The sequence below is a fragment of the Buteo buteo genome, chromosome 11 (genome assembly GCF_964188355.1).
Source record: "Buteo buteo chromosome 11, bButBut1.hap1.1, whole genome shotgun sequence".
Classification (NCBI taxonomy): Eukaryota; Metazoa; Chordata; class Aves; order Accipitriformes; family Accipitridae; genus Buteo; species Buteo buteo.
The window spans coordinates 26,385,650-26,407,843 of record NC_134181.1 but is presented as its reverse complement, the minus strand read 5'-3'; the positions used below and the strand labels follow the sequence as shown (position 1 = coordinate 26,407,843).

Sequence of the window (22,194 nt, the reverse complement as noted above, 5' to 3'; positions counted from 1 at the left end):
GGGACCAAGGATAATGAATGCATCTTTAAGTTTGATGGCTTGCAGATTGCTCCTGGAGGGACATGTCGGGACCTCGGTGTCCTGGGCACCCAGTGGGATCCAGGCTGCAGCTGGGGACCCTCCTTTGCAGAGCCCAGCCCCGCAGGAGCACGGCAGCACCCATGAGCCAGTGTTGGGGCTTTTTTTAACCAGATCTCGCTCAAACCTTCTCTGGCATGGAGCATCCTCTGCCCAGGGGGGCTGGCATGGAGCCTGCCAGACAATTGCTCGGGTGAGTTTGCAGAAAGCCACAGCTCCTGAGCAGAATTAATCATTCGTCACCCTGGGAAATAATTACAGGCAGTGGAGATGGTCTTGTTAGCAGTACAGTTCACTGGGTGATGCACGATGCAACGCTCTGCCCTAGAGGCAGACTCATCACGGTGTGGGGCCGGGATGGACACTGGGACAGACACTGGGATGGATGCTGGGACAGACACCGTGACGGTCACCAGGACGGGCAGGGGTGAAATCCATGGGCTGCCCCGGTCTCTGCCCCTCCATAACCAACCCATGAGGTCACATCCTGCACCCGGCACTTTTGTGGCAAAAGGCTCAGGGCTGGGGGAAATGCAGAATGCCTGCTCAGCAAGGAGCGTCCTCCCTCCTAATTGGGAACAAATGTTCCCAGCCTGGCTGGGGTTTCCTTGCTGGCTCAGAGCAAATCTTCCAGGGCTGCCGCTCTGCCTGCCCCTTCCCAGGGCAGCTCCTGGTCCCTCCTGGACAGCGGCATCCGTGGGTCAAAGCCCTTGGGACATCCAGCTCCTGGAAGGGGCAGGGGAGCAGGGAGAAGAGCAAGGGGGCAGCAGGGCACAACCCTTATTAGACATCAGAGAATCCCCATCCCTGCCTGCAGCCCCTGAGATGTCAGGGACCTCCCAGCCCTTCCCATTGCCCCAGGCCCAGCCCCAGCAGCCGAGGGCATGAGAAGGGGTCCAGCACCACAGTGACCCCATCCAGCAACCACAGCCCCTGGCCACAGGCGGCCCCCAGCTGCATCCAGGCTGGAAGGCCCCCGATGCCCAGCTGTGCTTCCTCCTCCTTCTCCTCCTCCTCCTCCTTCCCCCTCCAGCCCTGCTCGAAGTCACGTAGCAGTGCCTGCCGCGCACCCCGTGCCAGGCTCGCCGGCACCCCGCCGGGTCCCCACCCTGGGGTGTCACGCACCACTGGGGGCTGCGGCACCCTCAAACCTGCCGTCCCCACAAACCTCTGCTGCTGCCAAATGACGACGGGGACTGGGGGGGAACAGACATCCCCATCTCAGGGGATCCTGACCCTGAGCATCCCCCAGAGACACAGACATCCCCATCCTGAGAGGCTCCTGACCCCAAGCATCCCTCAGGGACATGGATGTCCCCACTCCGGGTGGATCCTGACCCTAAATATCCCCCAGAGACATGGACATCCCCGTGCTGAGAGGCTCCTGACCCCAAGCATCCTCCGGGGACATGGATGTCCCCACCCCAGGTAGTTCCTGACCCCAGGCATCCCCCAGGGACACAGATGTACCTATCCCAAGTGACTCCCAAACCTGAGGATGCCGCAGAAGGAAGGGATACACAGGCATCCCCATAGCAGGGTGCCCCCCCCGAGCTCTGTCCCCAGCTTCCCCCAGGCGGGGAAGTGCTGGGACCCCTCTACATCCCTGGGGATCCCGAGTCCTCCCTGAGCTGCAGGTTTTGGGCTGTCCCACCAAGCCCTGGTGCTGGCTGAGGGAGAGGAGACGAGGCACAGTGAGGAAAGCCAAAGCAAAGGCATGAGGAGGAAGAAGGGAGAGAGGCCAGGGAGGAAGGAAACTCTCCCTCCCTGGGCACTTCCCGGCACAGCTGCAGGCACCGAGGGCCGCCTTGCGGCAGACACCAATATTGGGTGCCAGCCCTGGGACACCCAGCCACCCCACGGGCATCCAAAGGCAGAAGAAAACTGGGAGGTGGTGAAAAAGCGGAGCAGCCAGGCAGTGGGGACAGCTGGCTCTGGAGCAGATGTGCTATGGAAACAAAGAGGAAGAGGAGGATGAAGGCACATGGCAAGGCTCCATCACCCTGCTGCCCGGAGCTCTGGGGACCCGGAGATGAATTACCTGACCTCAGCGCTCCCTGTGCTGCTTAATGGCATTTCAATCCTGGCTGCGAGAGGCAAACCAGAGCTGGGGCCAGGGAGCCAGACAGGATGTCTGGCCGGAGATGAGCCTGGAAGCCGATGCCTTTGGGGACCCCCAAGCCAGGGCATCCCCCCCTCCCCACCCGCCAGGCACTTGAGATGGGATGCAGCAGCACCCAGGGGAAAACCCACCCCCTGCCATGCGAAGAGGGGGCTGGGACCCCTGTTATTGCTGCTCCCAGATGTGGGGGACTTGGGGGAATTGGGGGCCCCACCAGCTCCTGGATGGTGCAAGGCTGGAAGGAGCTTGGGGACAGATCTGGGTGGCTCTGGGTGGCCTTTGCCAGCAGAGGGGACTGTTGCTTGTCTGTCCGGAGGCTCGCCTGGAGCCTGCCCAGTGGGACAGCTTGGGAGGGGACATTTACTCTTTTCCTCCTTGCCCTGGCCAGAACAGAGCAAGGACCCTCCCGTGGGAAAACCGCCGTCTCTCCAGGAGAGGGAGAACCGGGAAGGAAAGCTGGCAACAAGTCTCTCCCCAAATGATGTTTTCCTGCCTCTTTTGTTCACAGAAACCTCCCGAGTTTGAATTTTTAAACCTCCTCCCCTTGCCAGCCCGCTGCCCCCCCCCCATAAATCAGCTGGGGGGAAAGAAAGAGAAAATAAAAAATAATAATCCCCAAACACTTCCCGCAAAGCAATTCATAACCCCACCATGACGGCTCGGACGTATGGGTGAAAGCTGTGAATGAAACCAAATGTTGAGTCGGCGCTTGCCAAGTTTCAGAGGCTGCCGGCGAAACCAGCGGCCAGTCGCAGCCGCGAGTCCCCGTTGGGCTCCCAGCTCCGCTTGGCGCCTCCTGCCACGCACATCTGGAAAGAAAGAAGATTGCAGCTGGACGCAGCTGGATGCAGCACCCCGGGGGGGGTGGCCAGGATGATGCCCTATGCCCCCTGCCACCCGCCCTGAGGAGGTTTTCCATGTGTAAAGGGATGCCCATATGACTGGATCCAGAGCACCGGCTCAGCTGTGACTTGTGCCAAGCCCAAAACTGCCCCGGCCACTGAGCAGCACCGGTGTCCCCGGTGCAGCCAACCTGTCCCCGGGACTGTGAGACCCTCAACGGGCTCCATTTGGGCGCTCTTGGGCCCAAGTTTCAGAGCAGCATGGGACTGGTGAGCCTCCACAGAGTGATGCCTGCTGCCTCAAAGACAGGCATCTACCAACCCACCCTTGGACGCCTCCCAACCTCCATGCCGAGCCCCACAGCAGCCCTCCAGCACCCCGGCACGGCTTTCAGGCTTTGGGGGGAGGATTTTCCCAGCCAAGCCATCCCGGGGTGGTGGTGGGGAGATCCAACCCCTCAAGCCACCCTCCCAAAGTGCAAAGAAACACCTTGCCCTTCCCAAGGGCTGGGAAATCACGGTGGTGGTTGCTGGAGCAGGGCTCAGCCCTCCTGCAGCTGGCGTCGAGCCCACGTGGGCTGGAGCTGGCCTGGCTGCGGAAGAGTTAAGCCCCGCTGCTCGCCTGGGTCTCAGGGGCCTCCCACTCGACCGGCGTGGAGTATGAATAGCTGCGCTCCCCTCCACTCCCAGCCACTCGCTTCCCTCCCTGCCTTGCCTCTCCTCCAGAGCCCCGGCATCCTCTCCGGCATCCTCTCCGGCATCCTCTGGCAGCGCCGATGCTAAGCACGGAAAGTTTTGCGGGGGCGAGAGCCCTCGGTGAGGAGTCACTGCAGATGTGGGACCTCAACAAGCGGCTGGAGGCGTACCTGGCCCGCGTGAAATTCCTGGAGGAAGAAAACGAGGTGCTGCGAGCTGAAATCCAGAGCGCCAAGGGTAGCCCAGCCGGGGACTCGTGGCGGGCAAAGTACGAGGAGGAGCTGCGAGCCCTGCGGGATGCGCTGGATCATGCCTTCAGGGAGAAGTGCACGGCTGAGCTGGCCAGGGACAACCTCTACGAGGAGGTTCAGCAGGTGAAAAGCAGGTGCCAGAAGGAGCAGGCAGCCCGAGAAGAAGCCAAGAAGCAGCTGTCGTTGAGCAGGAAGGAGCTGGAGGAGGAGAGGAGAGCGCAGATCTGGCTGAAGGAGAGAGCTGTGCAGCTGGAGAAGGAGGTGGAAGCCTTGCTGGAGGTGCACGAGGAGGAGAAAGCGGGGCTAGACCAGGAGATCGCAAGCTTCTCACAGAGCCTGGAGAGCTTCCGCTGCGCACCGGTGGCTTTCCAGCCAGTGGAGGTGGAGGACTACTCCAAGAGGCTCTCAGAAATCTGGAAAGGGGCGGTGGAGACCTACAAGACGGAGGTGTCGCAGCTGGAGACTTCCCTCTGCCAAGCCAAGGAGAACCTCTGGAAAGCGGTGGAGGACAACCAGCAGAGCCAGCTGCAGTTGCAGCACCTGGAGAAGGACCTGGCGGGGCTCAAAGCACGGAAGGAGATGCTGGAGGAGAGCCTGGCCCGGCAGTGGCAGGAACAGCGTGGGGAGGCAGAGAAGTTCCAGGTGGGTGAAGGCGGTGGGGAAGCGCCGGTCCCCTGGGGAGGAGGAGAATGGGGTGCTGTGGGTGCCTGGGGGGTGCTCAGGGCACCCACCCTCTGCAAAGGGACGGGAGAGATGGATAGAAGGAGGCAAGATGGGGGGAGCAAACCCCAGGGCGGGGATGGATGGTGGCCCTGGGTGAGCTACAGATGGACAGGGAGCTTGGGGGTGGGGGTGGAAGAAGGGCAGAGCAGCTCAGGGACATCCTTGTCCCCACCACAACAGGGACCCGGGGGCCCCCTGCTGCAAGGGACCAGCACCCAGACACTGGGTCCTCCCTCACCACCCTGCCTGGGGCTGCTGCTCCACATCCTGCTGGGCTCCAGAGCCAGGGTCCCGGAGGAACGGCACCCCCTGCCCACTGCCCCCCCCCCCCCAGTGCTGGGTGCAGGCAGCGGGGGGGTTGTGGGGAGGATAAACTCTGACCGACTTTGCTGCAGCTGCAACCCAACAGCTGCAAAAGTAATTCAGCGGGGGGGGGGGGGGGGTGGAACGGGGCTGGAAATGCCCGGGGCAGCGTGGACACCGCCCGGGAAAGGGTCCCTCTTTGTTTCAGGTCTGGGGACCGGGCATGGGTGCCATGGAGCAGAGGGTGCCGCCACCTCGGTCGCTTGCCCGAAAGATGCTTCTTTCCCACGCTGGCGTCCTGCAGTCCTGAATCCCCCCCCCCCCCCCAGCCTTTCCTCCCACCTCCGGCAGCTGCCTCCCCCTCACTTTTCAGCCCCGCTCCTCTCCTCACCCCCTTCCCTCCCCATCCTCAGCCCCCCCCTCCCCGTCCTAAAATCGAGCACCCAGGACCCCTCAGCCCCCCCCTCCCCGTCCTAAAATCGAGCACCCAGGACCCCTCTCCCTGCAGCATCCCAAGGGGTGCTGGGTGGAAACGAGAGCCACCCACACGGTCCCACATCTGGCAGGGTTCATCCCACATCTGGCAGGGTTCAGGCAGGGTGCAGGCAGGGCTGAGGTGTCCCTGACCCCCCCGCCCGCCCCGTCCTGCCTGCAGCTGGCAATGGAGGCCCTGGAGCAGGAGAAGCAGACCCTGCGGGTGCAGATTGCCCAAGTGCTGGAGGACAGGCAGCAGCTCATGCACCTCAAGATGTCCCTCAGCCTGGAAGTGGCAACCTACAGGTGAGGTCCCCGATGGGGACAGGGCTGGGGAGCAGCCGCTTCCCCCCAACATACCCATGTGCAGGGCGCTGGGGCCAAACCCTGCACCGTGGTGGGCGCGGGGAGGGTCTCGGGTACAAGGGGGGGTCTTGGGCACAAGGGGGGGGTCTCGCATAGGGGCAGGCCCGCGCCCCTCTTCCAGCCTTTCCAGATGGCCCCAGACAAAGGCAGGCTGCCAGGGGACTGGGGGGACAATTAGCATGAGAATAGGGACTGTCCCCGGCTGAGGCGAGGGGCCTCCCCGGCAGAGCATGATGTCACCCAGCACGGACACTAATCCTGGGGATGGGGGGATGGGAGGGGAGACAGGAGCAAGGGGGGTTGCTCCGACACCCCCCCCCCCCCAACCCCAGTACTTCCGCCAAGCAAAACCGTCCATAACCCCTTCGTGCCTCAGTTTACCTGCAAAGCAGCCGCCGTAGCCGAGTGGGGGGTGCTGGAGTGCACAGGGAGCGGCTCGGCTCTCACCGTGGTGCAGACACACACCCCCCCACACACCCCGCAGCACCCACCCAGGAGCACCCACCCCACTCCTCTCCTTGCAGGACACTGCTGGAAGCAGAGAGCACCCGCCTGCAAATGCCAGCTGGGGAATACAAGATGGCCAATGGCTTGCGAGGTAAGGGGGCACCGGCACCAGCCCCGGAACCGCTGCCGTGTCACCCCGGGGGGAGCTGGGGGGGATGAGGGGATGAGGCTGAATATAGACACAAGCATTTTCCTGGCAGCGGTTGCTCGGCCACGATAGGAAGGTGCGAACAGCGGCTGGGGGGCTCCTGGCACGGGGCTTGCAGCCGCCGTGGTGCAGATAAGGGGCTTATCTGCTTCTTTGCCTCTTTTTTTTCAATCCTGCCCCGCACGGGGAGGGCAGGAGCAGATCCACATGCCCAGCGGGACTGTGGGCTGTTGTAACAAGCTGAGCAATTTATTTTTTCCTCCAAAAAAATAACAAGGAAAGCCTGTCAACTGCACACTCCCCCCCAGCAGCAGGAGATGACTGTGGCTGCAGCGGGGCAGAGCATTACTGTCCCTGCACGATGCCAAATCCCCTGGGACCATCGGCATCAGCTGCACTGAAGGGAGGAATTTCCCACTTTCCATGAAGGGGCTGTTTAAAAATAGGACAGGGGGCAGTGGGTAGCAAGAGGCACCCAGGCAGCAAAGGAAGGATGGGGAAGCCACACAAGCAGGTTTTCAGCACGCTCATTGCGCACCCCTCATTGCGCACCCCCTCGCTCTTTGCAGATCTCAAGCTGGAAGTGAGCAGCGGCGGCAAGCTGGCACCGGTGAGCACTGAGGCCAGGCGGCTGCTGCCCCGGGACCACCGTGCCAGCCCCTCCATCTTCCCAAGGGCAGAGGGGAGGGGGCAGCCAGCAAAAGCCCAAAGTGACACCCTGACACCCAAAAGCCAGAGCCCTGGTGCCAGGGAGCTCCAGAAAATCAGCTCAGTCCTCCATGCCACAGCGCTGCAGGCTGCCGGCACGGCCAGAGAGCCAGGTACCTCTGGCTGCCCCGTGCCAAGCCCCTTGCAGCCTGGCAAAGCTGCCCCTCCTCTCTCCCCAGACCCCCCCAGCCCCGTGCCACCAGAGCCGGGGAGCCTGGGGGGAGAGGGTCCTGCCTGGCCGGGGGGAGACGGTGGTGAGATGAGCCAAGGGAAGGAGCATCCTCCACCTGGAGCCATGGCAGAGGCCCACGATGCCAGCATCGAGCCCCCGGGAACGGCGCCTGCCCACAGCCTGCAGTACCCAGCCCAGCTGGTCAGCGAGGCGCTGGAGGATGCTCTCAAGGAAATGCAAGATGATGCTCAGCCCAAAGAAGAACCCATGCTCAGTGCTGTGTGGGCACCCCAGGATGCCCGTGTCCCTAGCCCCGTTCCACCCATAGAGGCTTGTGGAGGGGCTGTTGCAGAGGGGGCCAGGGAAAGGCAAGACCCCTCTGAGGATGCCAGGGATGGCGAAGCCCCTGAAGCGGAGGAGAGGGCTGGGGAAGCCGTTCTCCAGGGGCTGGGTGTGGAGACCAGCGCCCTGTGGGACAGAGCCGCGTCCCCACCAGGGCTGCATCCCTGTGACATGGCTTCTTCCTTAAGTGCAGCAGCGAGCCGGGAAGAGATGGGACCGTGGGAGGAGGAGATGCCCACTGTGCTGAGCCCAAGGGAACCAGAAGCCGAGGCCCAGGAAGAGAACGCAAGTGGCCCTGGCCAGATGGGGAGCAGCTGGGAAGAGCCAGAGCAAGGGGAGGATGAGGTGGAGGCCCCAAGCACAGAGGCATCGCACCCCTCAGAGGACAAGGGGGAGAGGGGACCCCACAGCGCCTGCGGGGAGGACGGTGATTTCCAGGTCAAAGGAATGGATGCGCAAGGAGGGGAGTCCCTGCAAAGGGAACTCAAGGCTGCTCGTGCTGTCCTCATGGAAAGCCACCCAATTTTGCCCATGGAAAGTCACCTGGAAGAGGACCTTGTTGATGGAGACCAGGAAAAGTTTGAGCATCAGGAAATGCCTGTGTACGAGACAGATCTCGCTGCAGAGGAGGAAAGTGGGCAGGAGGCCTGCCCAGAGCAGGGGCCCTCAAGCATCCATGAGGCCATCCCAGCAGAAGAGGCTTCACTGGGGGCTGAAGAAGATGCCGTGGGAGGGGAGGACCCAGGCAGAGCAAAAGATGATGAGGGAGAAAAGGGAGAGGCTGGCGGGGAGGCTCTGGGAGGAGAAGACCCCTGGGCAGGAGAGGCTGTGGGACCTGAAACCCTGGGGCAGGAGACTGGAGACCAGGAGGAGTCTGGGGACCTGCAGGAAAATGGCTTTGCAGAAGAGGTGCGGGAGCAGGAGGAGCTGGAGCCGGAGATGGAGCCAGAGCCAGAGCCAGGAGAGGAGCCCTGGGGAAGGGGGGATGATGGCAGTGGCCAAAAGGCTCATCCAGAGGACTGGGAGGTGACAGCAGAGGACACAGAGGGGGCTCTGGGGACAGAAAAGCCAGCATGGGCAGATGACAGCCCAACAAGCGCAGGAGGGCTGGAAAGTGAGGAGACAGACAGCACGTCACCGGCAGAGCTGGAGGAAACCCAGGAAGATGATGAAGATGCCGAGAGCCAGGGTATGAGCCAGCAGCAGCCACCGCCGGAGGCTGAGCCAGCCCCGGAGCTGGCAAGGGATGAGCAGGAGGGCACTGCAGGGCAACCTGCCCAGGCACCCGCAGATGTCCCTGGGCAAGGGGACAGCCAGGAGCCGGCTGAGGCTCCGGAGGAGCCATGGGAGGTGGAGGATGAAGATGCTGATGATGAGATCGGCTCAGAGCTGGGACAGCCAGAAAGCAGCAGCACTGGCCCTATGGCACTTCAGCAGGCACCAGGTGACAGCGCGGAGACCGGTGAGTCGGTGGAGGAGGATGGTGGGCAATTGGGAGAGCTGGAGCAGGCACTGGGGACAGGCAGGAGGGTGGAGCTGGAGGACACACTGCCGCACAGCACGCCCTTGCACCTCTATGAAGGAGAGATGCTGGCTGTGGGTGCATCCAGCCAAAACCCACCAGAGATTGAGGAGACCACAGAGACAGCCTCTGCATCTGAAATAGCTCCAGAGGATGAAGGATGGCTGGAAGGGAGGCACAAGCCTCCAACTCCCACCATGCCAGAGAGCTGCGAAGAGGAGGCAGGGATGGAGGTAGCCCCTGCGGAAGAGGGTGCCAAGGAGGAGGAAGGCTATTTCATGGTCTCTGCTCCCAGCCAAGAGGTGTCCAGCTCAGAGGAACCTGAGATCTCCGAGGACTTTGAAGAAATTAAAGTTGAAGCAATTGAAGCCAGCAAAGATGATCTGGAAGCTCCGGGAGAAGCGTCTCCGGTGCCAGAGGACGAAGGGCACTTTGAGGCATTTGTGGGTGAAGCAGATGAAGACATGAAGATGCCCATAGAAGAACCTGAGATGCCAAAGGATGAGGATGAGGACGATGCTGGGGGTTTTACTGCCAAGCTGGAGGAAGGCCCAGCTGTGCCTGAAGCAGATCTTGGCTCGCCTGGGGACATGGGGCTGGTAGCAGGAGGCAGTGATGAGCCAGCCCAGGGTGCTACAGGCTCTGGCGTGCGTGAGGAACCAGGGCTCTCGGAGGGTTTGGCTGCTGAATCAGATGGGGAGCTCGAAGGCACGGTGGAGCTGGAGAGCAATGCTGGCAGAGCTGAAACGCTCCCAGGCTGCAACCTGGGGCTGGTGGGGCAGGAGGAGGAGGAGGAGGAGGAGGAGGAGGAGCCCAGCATGGCTCACCATGATACAGCCGAGCCCATCCCTCCGGCAGGGCTCCAGGCTCAGGCAATGCCAGTTTCTCCGCTGCCTGACCAAGCGGAGCAGACATCAGATGAGCAACCATCTATGGAGGAGGAAGAATGGGACGGTGACAACCTTCCCCTGGCCGGGGACGAGGAGCCTCCCGAGGCCAATCCACCTCGGCTGGGCTCCGCATCGGAGCCAGAAGGTTTTCCAGAGATGATTAAAGAAAGCCCAGGTGCAGCTGATCTCTCTGCAAAAGTGCCAGCGGACATCATGAAAGACTCTGATATTTTGGAAATAGTCGAGCAAGCCCTGGAGTTCAATCAGGAGCTGGTGATGGGGGTGAGTGTGGCTGAGGGTGGGCAGAGGGATCCTGGTGGGACTGAGCTCCCCCAGGATGCTGGGGAAGAATCCTCACCTGCCTTGTCCAGCGAGGAGGAGCCGACGGTGCAGGAGGCACCGGCAGATGTGGCACCGGGGATGGAGGGTCTGGTTCGGGCCGAGAATGGGCTGCACCGGGAGGCCAGCCTGGAGGACCTGGCTGAATTCACAGAGGAGATGCTGAACGGCATCACCGGCGTACCGCCGACACAGGAGTTCCCCACAGAGACCGCAGACCCCACTGCAGTGATGCCACCACAGCCCCCTGCTCCTGGAGATGCCACCGCCGCCAAGCTGGCTGATGCCACCTCGCATAGCAAGCACAGCGGAGCTGACACCATCCCCGTACCGTCCACTTTGGGGGACAACGTCTTGTGCCTCACACCCGACCAGCCACCGGCGTGCCGGCTGAGAGCCGAGCAGGAGCCCTGGTCCTTGGCGGACGAGTGACGGTGGCAGTGGGGGACCCCTCTGGTAACCCCCTCCCTGCCAAAACCCAGCACCCTCACTTCGCCCACCCACCCACCTAACGCTTCTCCATCTTCTTATGATTTTTAACACGTTTGTGTGGATTTTTTGCACCCCTTTTCAGAGTGAAGAACCACCAAGCTCAATTCCCCTCCTTAGCCCTCCAAATTCGCATGCTTGCTCCGGGAGCCCAGCCTCATTTTGTGCCCCCTCTGGGTGGGTTGCCGTGGCTGTATTTAATTTAAACCCCGTTTCCCCCTTCCCTGTGATCTCCCCCCTTCAATCCCCCCAGTGCATCCACCCCAGGAAGCCCAGCTGGAGGCTGGGGACCCCCACATACTGCACCCCAGGGCCCAGCGCCTTGGGGCGAGGGCACCCTGGGGTCCCCAGCCCCAACCCCCCGATGCTCGCGGGGCTGACCCACGCTGGATGTATTCGCTGCCTTGACGTTAATTTAATAAAGCCTTCTCCTCTTGCTCGGACCCACTGCAGCCCGGCTCTCCTCATTCCTGTGGCCGGGTGGCTCTGGGGGGATGGGAGGGAAGGGGGCAGCAGCCCCAGGGCAGGGCTGGGGGGGCAGGGAAGGGCACGGCTTGGGGAGGTTGCACTTCCAGACTGCTTTCCACCAGCAAAGTGTGCCTAGGGCCGTCCATCAGCGTGGGTTGGGGACAGTGTCCCCAGGGCAATGCTCACCCATCCCTGGGGCAATGCACCCCCCTGCGGTGATGCTGCTCCATCCCCAGGGCAATGTTCCCCCCCTGGCGCAATGCTCCCCAATCCCCAAAGTGATGCTCCCCCATCCCCAGGGTGATATACCCCCCCTGGGGTGATGCTCCCCCATCCCCAGAGCCCCACAAATGCCACTCAGGGCTCGCTGCTGGCCAGGCACTTCCCCAACCTCCGCCTGAGCTGGCCAGCATGACCGGGATGGGATGCCAGCCCCCCATCCCCATGCCAGTGCCTTCAGCGATGAGCCAGCAAAACCAGCTGCTATTCCTGCCTGGATCGGGCAGGCTGCCCGCGGGGCAGCGTGTGGCTGCCCAGCCCCGGGAGCTGCCGGGTACCCCGAGCATCACAGCGGGGACCCCGTCACCCCGGCAGACGTGGCTTTGCCCCTTCTCCCAAAGGGTACTGGGCTTCAGGGGGGGCTATGAGGAGCTGGGGGGGGGGTGTCAATCTCCCTGTTGTGTGGCTGGGCGTGGGGATGGCATGGGAAGAGCTGCATAAATTAGCCTCTGGCCAGAGAATGGGCTCCTTTATGCCAGGCAAAGGGCTGAGTCACCCTGGGCAAGGGGACGAGGGGACCCGGTCAGCCACGGCATCCCTGGGGACCGACAGCCTTGCACCCACGGGTGCGCTCAGCATCGCTCCTTGGGTACTCGGGGACGGGCCGCCCGCCTGGCTGGCCCTGCTGCTCGCCCACGCACCGGATTTAGCCCAGCCGTCCCTGTGCCAGCGCCTGGGGATGCTCAGAGCCAGGGACCGATAAGGACCCGACATTTATCTGCCTTCCTCCATGCAAAGCCCCCGGCCCCCTCCCCTGCCCGAAGGCGACGGTTTCCTTTTAAGGCTAAACTCCAACGGATCCAAACACCGTAATAAAAAAAAAATAACCCCTCCGATTAGTTTAATCAGGCGCTGAGCCTGCATTCAATCAGCCCTTGGCCCGAACACACCCCTCCAGTGAGGCCTGGGCAGCATCAGCCCGTTGGCGGCCGATGGCAACTCCAGTAACATCCCCCCTCAAGACCCCCAGTGTCCCCCCCGAGTGGTCCCCCAAAAGCAGGCCTGCCCAGACGCTGGGCTCCCCTGGCGAGGAGGGGCGGTGGCAGGATGCTGCGGAGGAGATGACGGCAGGCAAGGAGCCTCGCAAGGCGGGGGGTGACATTCCTCCCGAAATTAATCCACATTCCAGCCAGTGTTGACAAAGCGATGAGGGGGGACAGATGGCAGGGCAGGGAGGGGGAGCCCCTTCCTTGCCCTGAGGAGGATGGGATGAGGCTGCCGAGGGCTGGGGGTCACCCGGTGGGGTGGGGATGACTGCTGGGTACTTTGCAAACCCCAGGAGCTGCAGCCTGGAGAGCAAAACCCTGGCGATGCTCGTCTGCAGGCTGCAAGAAATGCACAAGCAAGTGTGCATCAACGGGACCGAGCATGTCCCCGACAGGACCAAGTGTGTCCCCAGTGGGACCGAGCGTGCCCCTACGGCACCAAGTGTGACACTGATGGGACCAAGCGTGCCCCTGACGGGACCGAGCATGTCCCCAGCGGGACCAAGTGTGCTCAATGGGACCGTGCATGCCTGGGTCCCCCCATTCCTGTCCCCAGCGTAGGGCTGCAGCTCGGACCCCCACCGGGTACACCCCCCCCAGACCAAAAGCCACTGAACTGGAGGCTGCCGGACCCCTCGGGCAGCACCCACCGGTTCCACCCCGCCAGCCGAGCACATGCAATCTGATTTTAGGGACCACGCCGCTTTCAGGGGCTGGAAAGAGAAGCAGAGGTGCCAACCAGCTAGCACGCTCAGACGGAAGCACCGTGTTGGTGCACACACGCGTGCAAAAGGACGGGCGGCTTGCAGGGGGTCCTGGGGGCCGCAGTCATGGGGGGAGCTGCGTGGGGCTGTCCGGGTTGGTGCTTTAAGAGCCCCCCCGGACCCCCTGCAGCCTGGCCCCCCGCCAGCCAGCTAAGAGTTTTGTTTCCTTTAAGGCTGGGCGAGAGGGGGATTTCAATGGAGCCCACACAAAAACTCCCTGTGGGGTGAGCCCGCGCCGGGATGGGGAGGGGGGGAGGCAGGATGACCTCAGCGATGACTTCATTCCGTTCACAGCTCCCAAAAATCATGGGAACCTTATAAGGAAAGGACTAAAAATACAGCTGGAGGGGCACGGGCAACCCCCGCTCCCCCACCCCAAAATGAGCCCTTGGGGAAGCTAAATGCAGGCAAGCAGGAGCCACGCTGGGGCCACCGGGGTACGGGGATATATGGTGGGGGCAATCGATGGGGACACAAAAACCCCCACGGGAGAGGCGGGCCTGTCCCCCATGCAAGACCGGGGCAGGGATGTGGGCAGCGGGTGTCCCCCCAGCGAAGCATCGCCATCCCCAGCCAGCACCGTCCCTTCCCGCGACACCCCCAGGGACGTGCCGGGTTTGGGGGGGGTGGCTCGCCCACCCCCTTGCCTGCCCTTCACCCAGGTCAGACCCCCCCCCCCCCCCCCCCCGAAATAGCTCCCGCCAGCTATAATAAGCTCTGCCCCGGTTTCAGGGGCTGGCCCAGCTGCCGGGTCATGACCCCTCCGGCAGCACCGACCCCAGTGCCGTGACAGCTGCTGCCAAATCGGGGCGGCGCGGATGCCTGCGGCCGAGCCCCGCGGCGGGAGCCCCGCCGGGAATGCGCGCCTGCGGCCGTCCGTCAGCATCAGGGAGGCTGATGGGGTCCCTGGGGCGTTGGTCCCCCATCCCCGCAGCGATTCGCCCCGCCCCGGGCTATGGTCCCCCATCTCTGGGGTAACGAATCCCGCCTCGAGACGATGCTCACCCATCCCTGGGATGATGCACTCACCCCGGGGCGATGCACCCTCGTTCCCGGGGCAATGCTCCCCTCGTCCCCCCCAGGTCCCACAGTCCCAGCCCACCACAGAACTGACCCCCATCCCCATGCCGTTACCTCCGCAAAAACGCTCCTTTGCACCAAAATGGTTGGGGGAAGACAGGGGAAACGTGGCACCCAGCCACCCACCCGCCCACCACCAACCAGCACTCCAAGAGCCCCTTTCTCCTTCCCAGCCCTGGTAAACACAGCCCCAGCAGCATCGCGGACGGCCCCAATGCCTGTAAACATGGCACAGGATGCGGCACGCAGCCTGCAGTCGGCCGCCTGTCATTAAGCAGGGGCGTGGGGTAGGAGCAGTACGGGAAAAGGGCTGTGGCGTGGGAAGTAGCCCAGGCAGCACCTGACACGTGCCTGCCAGCACCGTGCCTCAGTTTCCCTTCTCGTCCAGCCTGCCACAGGCTAGCCACAAGTGGAAAGAGGCTGAGCCAACGATGGGGAGAGGGGAAGCCCCCCCGCCCAGGGCACACCACAACCCTGGGGCACCCAGCTGCACCCACCCCGTGCATGGGGCACCTGGGATGGGGAGCAGCGAGCGCAGGAGGTGACTCACCCCCGGACAGGGCAGCCAGAGGAAACACCCACAAAGCAGCTCCTTCCTCACAGCACAGCTGGTCCCCGGTACGCAGATGGCACTGGGACAAACAGGACTGTCCCCCACCCCAGGATTGCTGGGGTCAGAGCCGAACCCCCGGGGCCAAACCTGCCATGGACAAACGGGGCTGAGCCCCCTTGGATCCAGACCTGGTGCCCACTGGAGGTTTGGGGCACGGTGCCAGGCAAGGGTCACACCATTGGGGACAGGATGTGACCGTAGCCAGCCCTGAGTCACTGCAAGCAGCTGATGCTGGATCCGGCCCTGGGAAGGGACAGGAAGGTCCCTTGGCTCCAGCACTCCTTGCCCCAACATGGCCGGGGACCTCCTGCCCAGTTTGGGGACCCTGTGCCCAGTTTGGGGATGGCATGCCTATTTTGGAGACCCTGTACCCAATTTGGGGACCCCATTCCCAGTTTGGGGACTGCATGTCGGACCCTGCTCCCAGCCCCTCACTGTCGATCAGCTGACGATCAGCTGACGGCAGCAACTTCTGGCAGGAATTCGGACCAAATTCCAACCCCCCCCATCCCCCCGGGGCAGGTGGGATGGGGGTTGCTGAAACCCCAGTGGGGCAACAACTGCCCGGTGGGGTTGGGTTTCTGGAGGGGGGAGGAGGGGAGATTTATCGCCTCCAGGCTCATGGGACACCTCCCCCCCCCCCCCCGCCCCCGGCATCGCCCAGGGTGCTGCTGCCACCCCCCAGCATGGTGCTGCGGGGCTGGGGCTGCCCCACAGGAGCCAGAGAGGGGCCCATCTGCTTGCCCAAACATGGCCAGTGATTTCGGAGGCTGACACTGGAGCTGGCTTGAAGGACGGCAGCGGGGTGGCCATCAAGGCGGGGGGGCACCCTGTGCATCCCAAATCCCACTGCAACCCTGGCAGCATCACCCCAGTGCCTTCCTCCTCCTCTTCCTCCCAGGGGTTTATTCCTTTCTGATCATGGGGCCCCCCCCAGGGACCCCTGGCCGGACCCTGGGCGCCAGCCCAGCTCCCCGAGGCAGGATTGAACCCAAGGCCACCAAAGGAGGACATCACTGTCACCCCCGAGGAGGACTGGTGCCTCGGGGAGGATGGCGTGGGGGGGGGGGGGGGGGCCACCAGCCAGCCGGCCCGGCTCCAGCCTGGCACCAGGCCTGGGGGGGGGCCGCGGAAATGCCTTTTCCCTGAGCCAGCCCTGGCAATGGGGGAAACGGGAAGGAAAGGCCCTGCCCGACCCCCATCGCTTGCTCCCCCCTGCAGGTGGACGAGGGGAGCCAGAGGGTCCTTGCCCCTAGGGACAGACCCCAGCCCCCCCGGCTGCCCTCCGCTCCCCATCCAAGCCCACCCCCACGGCCAAGAAACATCTCGGCCCACAGGGCAGAGCAGGCCTGGCCCTGGGTGGAGGGAGGGGGGCGATAACCAGCAGTGCCCCCCCTCCAAACCCTCCAACAGCATCCAAGCCCAGGAGGTGGCACCCCACGGCACGGTGGTCCCTGCCTGCTTCTGGCAGCTCCCAGCACCTCCAAACACGGTGGACGTGGGTGTCCCCCCCAACCCCTCCCTGCTGTTGGCAGCCCCCCCCCCCCCCAGTATCCTATTTGGGGAGGGGGGGACACACAACCAACACCTCCCCAGAAAGGCTCCAGGCTGGGGGCACTGCCAGGCAGGCCCAGCACAACCCCCAAAAGCCTCTCCCGTTGGGGGGCACCAGGCACGAGAGGGCAGACCCCCCCCTCCCAGTCTACACCCCCCCCCAGACTCCGGGCCCCGCTGGATCGGGCCCCCGCGGGGGCGGGATCGGGCCCGCCGCGCCCCACGCCGCCCCCTGCAGGACAGCCGCGGCGTTCGGAATTCCCACTCTTTCCCCCGATTGGCCACCCGGTTCGAGCCAATGAAAGAGTAGGTGTCGGCATGGGAGGCGGACCCGGCAGATCTCGCAACCAATCGAAAGCCGACAAAGCGCTCCACCTCCCGAACCGGCCCGGAAACGCCAACAACCAATGAGAGTCGGTGCCGGGGGAAGGGGGCGAGGTGGTGGGCGGGGGGCTCATAGAGTCGCGGCCAATGAACGCGGCGCGAGGGGTGGAGAGGGCGGTCCCCGCGGCGGCGTTCCCAGCCAATGGGGAGGGCGGGGGGCGTGCCCCCGGCTTCCAGAGAGTTCGGAGACGGGTAGCGGAGCGGCGGCGGTGGCGGTGAGTGGGGGGCGGCCCCGGCTCCCCCCCCCCGGGACCCCCCTGGTTTCCCCCATCCCCCCCGGGGCCTGACATCTCCCTCCCTACCCGCCCCCGCGGCGGCAGGGACCAGCCCGGTCCTGGGAGACCCCACGGAGTCGGCGGCCGGGCCCGGTTCCGGGGTGCCGGGGCCTGTGAGCCCTGACCCAGCCGGGGCGGCGGCTCTTTGGGGGGTGTCCGGTGCTTTGGGGGTGATCCACCCCCCCAATTCCCCCGCCATGGCGCGGCCCTGCCCCACGGAGACCGGCTTTGGGGTGTCCCGTGTGTCCTGCCCCCCGGGCTTTGGGGTGCCCCGTGGGGGGTGCTGGCTGTCCCCACGACCGCCCCTCGCTGTCACGTCCTGGGGACCGGGATGACACATCGCCCGCGGACACCCCCACCACCCCCCGGCCCAGCGACCGCCCCATATACCCCGCCGGGGAGCGGGGGCTCGGAGGTGCCCGGGCAGGAGGGGACGCCAGCCCCGAAGTCCCCGGTTTGGAGCTGGGGAGCGGCCCGAGGCGGGTCCCCACGGGACGGAGCCAGTCCTGGCCCCGGGGAGGGCTGCCAGCCCCGGGGGGCCCGATCCAGTGGTGTTTCTCAGGAGGACCCACTTATTTATGTCCTGCTGGGGGGCAGGGAGCAGGAAGATGGGTACTTTCCCGTGTTCCCCCCCCACCCGTGTCGCAAGATAAACACGTCCACACCCCGTGTGGGGCTTATCAGCTCTCGGCACATTGCCCGGTGCCGGGGGAGAGCGGCTGGGTTGTGGTACAGATGAGCCTCCACCATCCCATGGGATGCTGCTGCTGTGGGGAAACTGAGGCAGGGCTGTGTGAGCCGGGTGCAGGGAGGAGAATAGGGATAAAAGCCCTTGGTGAGTCCCATGGGTGCAGGTCCTGGGCCAGGAAAAGGTGTCATGGGATGGGGAGGGGTCCCAGGCCGGGTCTCACAGCTCTCTCCTCTTGCAGCACGTCAGCAGCAAGGAAGATGGTGAAGGAGACGGGATACTACGACCTGCTGGGCGTGCGGCCGGGAGCCAGCCTGGATGAGATCAAGCGGGCGTACCGGCGCTTGGCGCTGCGCTACCACCCCGACAAGAACCCCAGTGAGGGCGAGCGGGTAGGTGCAGCCCCCCCCCCCCAACCCCCCCCCAGCTCGCTTCCCCCTCATCTCACCCGCTTTTCCCCCTTTTCCTCAGTTCAAGCAGATCTCCCAAGCCTATGAGGTGCTGTCGGATGCCCACAAACGGGCGCTCTACGACCGCGGCGGGGAGCGGGCCATGAAGGAGGGTGGCCTGGGGAGCCGAGGAGGGAGCGGTGGATTCGGCTCCCCCATGGACATCTTCGACCTCTTCTTCGGCGGGGGAGTGCGGATGCGCGGCCGGGCAGACAGGCGAGGTACTGGGGGCAAAGGACCCACTGGGACCCTGGGTGCTGGGAGGGGACTGATGCCCAGGCACGGCACAGTGGGCATCGGGATCCAGTTGGTGGCCCATGGGCCACCTCCCTCCCTGCGGTGCACAGCCTGACGCGGTTCCTCGTCATCCTCATTACTTTCTCCATCTACCCCTCTTCAAAGGGCCCTTCCCTGTCCCTGTCCCAGCTTTCCCCCGCTGTCCCCAGGGCTGGGGCTGAGTCAGCCTAGCGCTGCCCTTGGCTCCCCGTGAGCCCCGGGGGAGGCTGCAGCAAGACGCAGGGTGTGCAGGGCTGCTCTGGTGACTGTATGGATGCTTTTGGCCTGGGTCACAGCGAGAGGGTGACTTGCCACGGTGTTTATTGCTGAAGTGGCACGATTTAATAGCAAGGCAATTAGGAGGCCAAGGGGAGCGTCTCGGCAACTCCAGGTAGAGCCTCTCCAGCCAGGTTGAGGCAATAAGCAGCTGGAGGGTGGCCGGGTGGCGGAGGACCTTGGGGTAGGAGCCATACTCGACCCTCTCTGGGGACACGGGGCTGCCCCAGGGCAGCTGGAAGGATCCGGGCTTGGAGACGCAAGGAGATCCCTGCTAGAGGCTCTTCTGAGCCCTTGCACCAAGCTCGGCTTAAAGTTGTTCCTGTCCTTGCCGCCGTCCCTGAGGATGAAGCGGGACTGGCTCTGGAGGGAAGCTGTCAGCCACCGCTCCCCGTGGAGAACCGGTGGTGCTGAGCCATGGCATCCGGCATCCATCTGGTCGTGGCTCGGGGGGTTTTGTGTGGCCGGGTGCTGATCTGGGCTCTCCCATCCGTCTGTCCAGGGAAGACGGTGGTGCACCAGCTCTCGGTGTCGCTGGAGGATCTCTACAACGGCACCACGCGCAAGCTGTCCCTGCAGAAGAACATCATCTGCAGGAAATGCGGAGGTGAGTGCCAGAGGGGCCAGGCTGCAGGGTGCCCAGGGACCCTTCCCAGCACCGCAGCCTGGCTGCTGACCCCTCTGCCTCCCCTCGCCACAGGCTGCGGAGTGCGGGAGGGTGCCCAGAGAAGGTGCCCCAAGTGTCACGGCTCAGGCATGGAGGTTCGCATCCACCAGCTGGGGCCCAGCATGATCCAGCAGATCCAGACAGTGTGTTCCCAGTGCCAGGGCCAGGGCGAGTGGATCCGGCCTCGGGACTGCTGCCTCACCTGCAATGGCCGCAAGGTCGTGCGGGAGAAGAAGATCCTCAGTGTTCACCTGGATAAAGGTGAGACGGGGTCGTGTTGGGGAGTGAGGTCACCCCCAAAATGGCCCCCATGCCTTGAGCTCTCCCTGCGCACCCTGCAGGCATGAAGGACGGGCAGAAGATCACCTTCCACGAGGAAGGGGACCAGGTTCCCGGCCTGGAGCCCGGGGATATCATTATCGTCCTGGATCAGAAGGAACACCCCGTTTTCCGACGCAGCGGTGACGACCTCATCGTCAAGAGGGAGATCAGCCTGGCAGATGCCCTGTGCGGCTGCCGACAAGTCATCCGCACCCTGGACAACCGGACTCTGCTCATCTCCTCCCAGCCAGGTGGAGTGGGATGGGGTGGGGGGCTATGTGGTACTCCTTACAAGAAGTGGGAGTGCCAGGAGCTGCCAGGCGCAGTGAGGTGACACTGATCTCTGTCTCAGGTGATGTTATCCGACCTGGAGACCTGAAGTGTGTCCCCAACGAGGGGATGCCTGTCTACAGGAGCCCCTTCCAGAAGGGAAAACTCATCCTGCAGTTCCAGGTGAGGAGCCAGAGCCAGGCAGGAGCTGGTGTCCCCCATTGCCGTGGTCCCTGTGTGTCCATCCTGTGCCTCCATCTCCCCTCTCCGGTCACAGGTGAAGTTCCCAGAGCCCGGCTGGCTCCCCACTGACCGCCTGCGCCAGCTCCAGGCCTTCTTCCCGCCCCAGGAGGAGGTGATGGCCACCGAGGACACAGAGGAGGTAGAGCTCAGCGACTACACATCCCACAATGGGCCAGGCCGACGGCCCTACACCGGCGAAGCCTACCACGAAGATGACTTCGAGGATGGCGTGCGCCAACATGTCCAGTGCCAGACCTCGTAGCCGGGGGCAGAGGAGGCGGGGGCCGGAACCCCCCCCACGGGTGGCAGCTGGGCTTGTCCCATGGGATTGTGGGACAGGGCTGGGGCCGCTCAGCGGGGAAGGGGGCTCGGAGAGCCGTCATGTTCAGGGATGTACATAGGTCACCTTTCTGACAGCACTTAACCTCCCTTGCCCCCCCCTGGGGAGCCAGGCACAGGGCTGCCCTGGTTTGGGGGACCCCCCCACGCCCTCCCGCCAAGGGAAGAGGCTGGGGGCGAAGCCCCTCTTTGACCTACCGGTGAGAGGGAGCCAGATCCTCCATCTGGCTCCATCTCCCTGTCGATGGAGGAGCCGCTGGCCGTGGGCTCGGTGGCCAGATCCAGCTGTCAGCAGCCCCATGGGTGCATCCTCCACCGGGACAGCTCAGCCCTGGACTGAGGAGGAGGAGGGAGGCCTCGCCATCTGCCTCAGTTTCCCCATCTGATCTCGTGGGGCAAAGCCCCTGCAGGAACCAACTGGGGCAGGATGGGAACTGCCTGGCTCAGCCGCTGTCCCCCACCGGGGTCCCTGCCACTGCCCCACGGCGCCGTCCGGCCCCACACTGTGAGGTGCCACTGCCTGGCCCCCCCGAGATCCCTTGCTTTGCCCGTTTCTTTCCTTGCTGGAGCCTGGGTCAGGCCTGGGGAGCGGAGGGGATTTCTCTTTTCTCTTTGCACAGAACAAAAGGGGGTTGGGGGGGGACCCGTCCCTTTAATTTATTTTTGAAATAATTTTAAAAATTTTTCTTTTTTTCTTTTTTTTTGGGGGGGGGGGGGAGACTTTGTACATGGCATTAAAAGCAAATCCCGAGTCGGAGTGGCTGCATGTTCCTGCAGCGGGGCCATGCTCCCTACGGAGAGGCCGGCGGGGTGCGGGTGGTGACTCCTGCTCCCGCTTTGATCTGCCGGGTGTGCCTCAGTTTCCCCAGCTTTATACAACAGGGAGGTGACCCATGGGGCTTGGCCGGGGCCAGGAGCCAGGTCCTGCCCTCCCGGCCTGGGTTTTTCCCCCTTCGCCTCCTGCTCCAGGTGAGCTGGAGCCCTGGCTGCGGACCCCCCCCCCACACCTCATCTTGCCATCCCTGCTCCCCCTCACCCTGTTTCACCAGCCTGGGAACCCCTCATCCTGACCCCCCCCAAACCTCAGACCCTTTGCATCACCTCTGCAGCCCCACAGCCCCTCACCCTGCCCCTTCCATCACCCCCAGACCCCCCTCACCCCCTTATTACTCTCCCTGGATCCTTCTCAGCATCTCTGGAGCCCCTCATGAAGGAGGCAGGCGCCCCCCCTCCAAACAACCTCAGGCCCCCCTTTTCAGCCCTGCACTTGTTCCATGGGAGGGCATGCAA

The 22,194-nt window shown here is 64.0% G+C and overlaps 2 protein-coding genes across 2 annotated transcripts; both read left to right on the top strand.

The window, feature by feature from the left end:
* Window positions 1-3,738: 3,738 nt before the first annotated feature.
* NES (nestin) lies at window positions 3,739-11,410 on the top strand. Its single transcript, XM_075040906.1, has 4 exons — window positions 3,739-4,631; window positions 5,671-5,795; window positions 6,380-6,453; window positions 7,080-11,410. Exons 1-4 carry the CDS (start codon window positions 3,819-3,821, stop codon window positions 10,913-10,915), a joined length of 4,848 nt encoding a protein of 1,615 aa, XP_074897007.1. The 5' UTR covers window positions 3,739-3,818; the 3' UTR covers window positions 10,916-11,410.
* Window positions 11,411-17,234: 5,824 nt separating this feature from the next.
* On the top strand, window positions 17,235-21,587 carry LOC142037031 (dnaJ homolog subfamily A member 1-like). The gene is made up of 8 exons (XM_075040905.1): window positions 17,235-17,315; window positions 18,305-18,455; window positions 18,535-18,733; window positions 19,567-19,671; window positions 19,765-19,992; window positions 20,073-20,303; window positions 20,405-20,505; window positions 20,600-21,587. Exons 2-8 carry the CDS (start codon window positions 18,324-18,326, stop codon window positions 20,825-20,827), a joined length of 1,224 nt encoding a protein of 407 aa, XP_074897006.1. The 5' UTR covers window positions 17,235-17,315; window positions 18,305-18,323; the 3' UTR covers window positions 20,828-21,587.
* The last annotated feature ends 607 nt before the right edge of the window (window positions 21,588-22,194 follow it).